Below are 3413 nucleotides of genomic sequence, written 5' to 3'. Positions count from 1 at the left end.
GGTGGCGGGGGCGTTGACGATGGCGGTGGTGGGGGAGACGTTGACGATGGCGGTGGTGGCGGGGGCGTTGACGATGGCGGTGGTGGCGGGGGCTTTGACGATGGCGGTGGTGGGGGAGACGTTGACGATGGCGGTGGTGGCGGGGGCGTTGACGATGGCGGTGGTGGCGGGGGCTTTGACGATGGCGGTGGTGGGGGAGACGTTGACGATGGCGGTGGTGGCGGGGGCGTTGACGATGGCGGTGGTGGCGGGGGCTTTGACGATGGCGGTGGTGGGGGAGACGTTGACGATGGCGGTGGTGGCGGTGGCGGGGATGTTGACGACGGTGGGGGTGGGGGTGGCGGAGGCGACATTCCTGGCAGTGGAGGTGGTTTCGATTGTGAAGGTGTTGGGGGCGGTCTTGGGGTTGGCACACCTGGCGGAGTCTGGCTTGGTGGTTTAGGTGGTCGTGAAGCAGGGGATGGAGGCCGTGGTGGCGGACGGATGGCCGGTGATGGAGAGGGGGGAGGCAGCGGCGAAGGTGGTGATGGTGTGCACCCGTTGCCGACCAGAGATCTTCGGTGATGATGGCGTCGGGAGTTCTGCTGATTATTTACATCGCATGATTCTGCTGATTCTGCAGGCACTTTGAAGAATTGCCGTTCGTCCTCCTCATCACAATCGGCTATTGTGAAGTCGCTTCCGTCTTCCAGTGTACTCGACTGCAAACATTTTCGCCCTAGATAGTTGCAGTCTTCCGTTTGTTTTGGGTAATCTCCCCACGCCGCGAGGTATGGGACGAACATGTAGACAGGCCTGCGCATATGTATGCGGCAACAACAGTGCATTGGCTGATGGCAGTAAGGCGATTTCGGTAATGCACTACTACGGTAATGCACTACTACGGTAATGCACTACTAAGGTGCAAGGTATGCACTACTCGCCGTTACTTGGCCCGGATGGATGGACTACCCCAGGTTTGAGGTAAGAGCGTCCGTCCTTAGTGTCGGCAGCTCAGCTCGGAGCGAGACCCGCTAGCGGGGTTGCAGCGCGGCACTCAACCTACTCAACACGCATGCAATGTCGGATATTACAGCTCGGGTAGGCAGGCGGCTCAAGCCCAACATTGGAAGACGGATCAAGTGGTCAAGGCAAAACGTATTAATGATTTCATGGCTTGTTTTTACGAGGAGGACGCTCTGGTGTATCAGCTGAGAATACTTTTAAATTAATAAGTAGCATCTGCAAAATGTTTGGTCGTCTATTTCTAGATCGCACCCACCCGGGCATAGAATAGAATGGGACGGTCCTAATCTAATACACCAGGGCACGATCTGTGACTATCAAAACACTTTACAGATCTATATAATTTTCTAGACGAGCCCTCGCTCGGCCAGGGGCTGCAGGGCTTTTTCCCCCAATCGTACCCCGGGTCAGCAGTCCTCACCTGTCCTGATATGCGTTTCGAAAAACTGCAAACTGCGTTTTCGGGTCGCTGGCATCGCATGCAGTCATGTATACCGAGGATCCACTGCTTGCAGACGAAAGAGTCACCCCAAGGCAGGACGCCTGACCGCTCTTGTCATCAACGAACTTGACCATGTATATGCGTCCCTTCTCCGGGTCGCCGCTCGGAGCTGCCATGCACACAGGCAGACATGGGAAGCATATACAAGTAATCCAAAGACGCTGACGGCGTTCCTAACAGAGCGGCGTTCATAAATAAGGCGCACTGCTATAACATACATAGCAGTCCGGATAGCTAGCTAAGCTAGCCTAGCTATAGCTTGGTTAGTTCGGCATTCATTTTTACCATCGATAGAATAAATAAGAGATATCCTTGTGTGTGTCTTATGACATGTGATGACTATCTCGGCCGAGAGCCGTCTGTAAAGTATTTATCGTACGTCTCTAGATCGTGTGCTGTCGTGTATTGGACAGGGGCAGCGAGGCCGTAACTATTATATACATACTTAGGGCACTAGAGGACAGCCTATAGACGACAAACACTTTACAGGCGGCCTATCTACAAGGCGGCCTATCTACAAGGCGGCCTATCTACAAGGCGGCCTATCTACAAGGCGGCCTATCTACAAGGCGGCCTATCTACAAGGCGGCCTATCTACAAGGCGGCCTATCTGGCCCATGGGCCCTCTCACGGCCCCCCTCGTATGGGCCCCCCTCGTATGGGGCCCCCTCTCAGGGCCCCCCTCGTATGGGGCCCCCCTCGTATGGGGCCCCCTCGTATGGGCCCCCTCGTATGGGGCCCCCTCGTATGGGCCCCCCTCGTATGGGGCCCCCTCGTATGGGGCCCCCTCGTATGGGGCCCCCTCGTATGGGCCCCCTCGTATGGGGCCCCCTCGTATGGGGCCCCCTCGTATGGGCCCCCCTCGTATGGGGCCCCCTCTCAGGGCCCCCCTCGTATGGGGCCCCCTCGTATGGGGCCCCCTCGTATGGGGCCCCCTCGTATGGGGCCCCCTCGTATGGGGCCCCCTCGTATGGGGCCCCCTCGTATGGGGCCCCCTCGTATGGGGCCCCCTCGTATGGGGCCCCCTCGTATGGGCCCCCCTCGTATGGGGCCCCCTCTCAGGGCCCCCCTCGTATGGGGCCCCCCTCGTATGGGGCCCCCTCGTATGGGGCCCCCTCGTATGGGCCCCCTCGTATGGGGCCCCCTCGTATGGGCCCCCCTCGTATGGGCCCCCTCGTATGGGGCCCCCTCGTATGGGGCCCCCTCGTATGGGGCCCCCTCGTATGGGGCCCCCTCGTATGGGGCCCCCTCGTATGGGGCCCCCTCGTATGGGGCCCCCTCGTATGGGGCCCCCTCGTATGGGGCCCCCTCGTATGGGGCCCCCTCGTATGGGGCCCCCTCGTATGGGGCCCCCTCGTATGGGGCCCCCTCGTATGGGCCCCCCTCGTATGGGCCCCCTCGTATGGGGCCCCCTCGTATGGGCCCCCCTCGTATGGGGCCCCCTCGTATGGGGCCCCCTCGTATGGGCCCCCCTCGTATGGGGCCCCCTCGTATGGGCCCCCCTCGTATGGGGCCCCCTCGTATGGGCCCCCCTCGTATGGGCCCCCCTCGTATGGGCCCCCTCGTATGGGGCCCCCTCGTATGGGGCCCCCTCGTATGGGGCCCCCTCGTATGGGGCCCCCTCGTATGGGGCCCCCTCGTATGGGGCCCCCTCGTATGGGCCCCCCTCGTATGGGGCCCCCTCGTATGGGCCCCCCTCGTATGGGGCCCCCTCGTATGGGGCCCCCTCGTATGGGGCCCCCTCGTATGGGGCCCCCTCGTATGGGGCCCCCTCGTATGGGGCCCCCTCGTATGGGGCCCCCTCGTATGGGGCCCCCTCGTATGGGGCCCCCTCGTATGGGCCCCCCTCGTATGGGGCCCCCTCGTATGGGGCCCCCTCGTATGGGCCCCCCTCGTATGGGGCCCC

The 3413-nt window shown here is 61.9% G+C and overlaps 2 protein-coding genes across 2 annotated transcripts in view; both read right to left on the bottom strand.

The window, feature by feature from the left end:
* Positions 1–1581, bottom strand: part of VOLCADRAFT_89442 (uncharacterized protein) — a gene marked incomplete at both ends in the record, with an annotated part of 4335 nt that extends 2754 nt beyond the window's left edge. Inside the window, 2 exons of the mRNA XM_002948956.1 lie at positions 416–795; positions 1427–1581. Coding sequence (XP_002949002.1) covers positions 416–795; positions 1427–1581 — 535 coding nt within the window. The remainder of the gene's footprint in view (positions 1–415; positions 796–1426) is intronic.
* A 1492-nt stretch (positions 1582–3073) lies between these two features.
* On the bottom strand, positions 3074–3304 carry VOLCADRAFT_35441 (uncharacterized protein; the record flags this gene model as incomplete). The annotated part of the gene is made up of 1 exon (XM_002948955.1): positions 3074–3304. A coding segment is annotated over one exon (231 nt), but the record flags the coding sequence as incomplete, so codon positions are not given.
* Between the last annotated feature and the right edge of the window lie 109 nt (positions 3305–3413).

This window comes from Volvox carteri, assembly GCF_000143455.1.
Source record: "Volvox carteri f. nagariensis unplaced genomic scaffold VOLCAscaffold_12, whole genome shotgun sequence".
Taxonomy (NCBI): Eukaryota; Viridiplantae; Chlorophyta; class Chlorophyceae; order Chlamydomonadales; family Volvocaceae; genus Volvox; species Volvox carteri.
The sequence above is the reverse complement of the archived record's forward strand: the minus strand, read 5'-3'. Positions and strand labels throughout refer to the sequence as shown.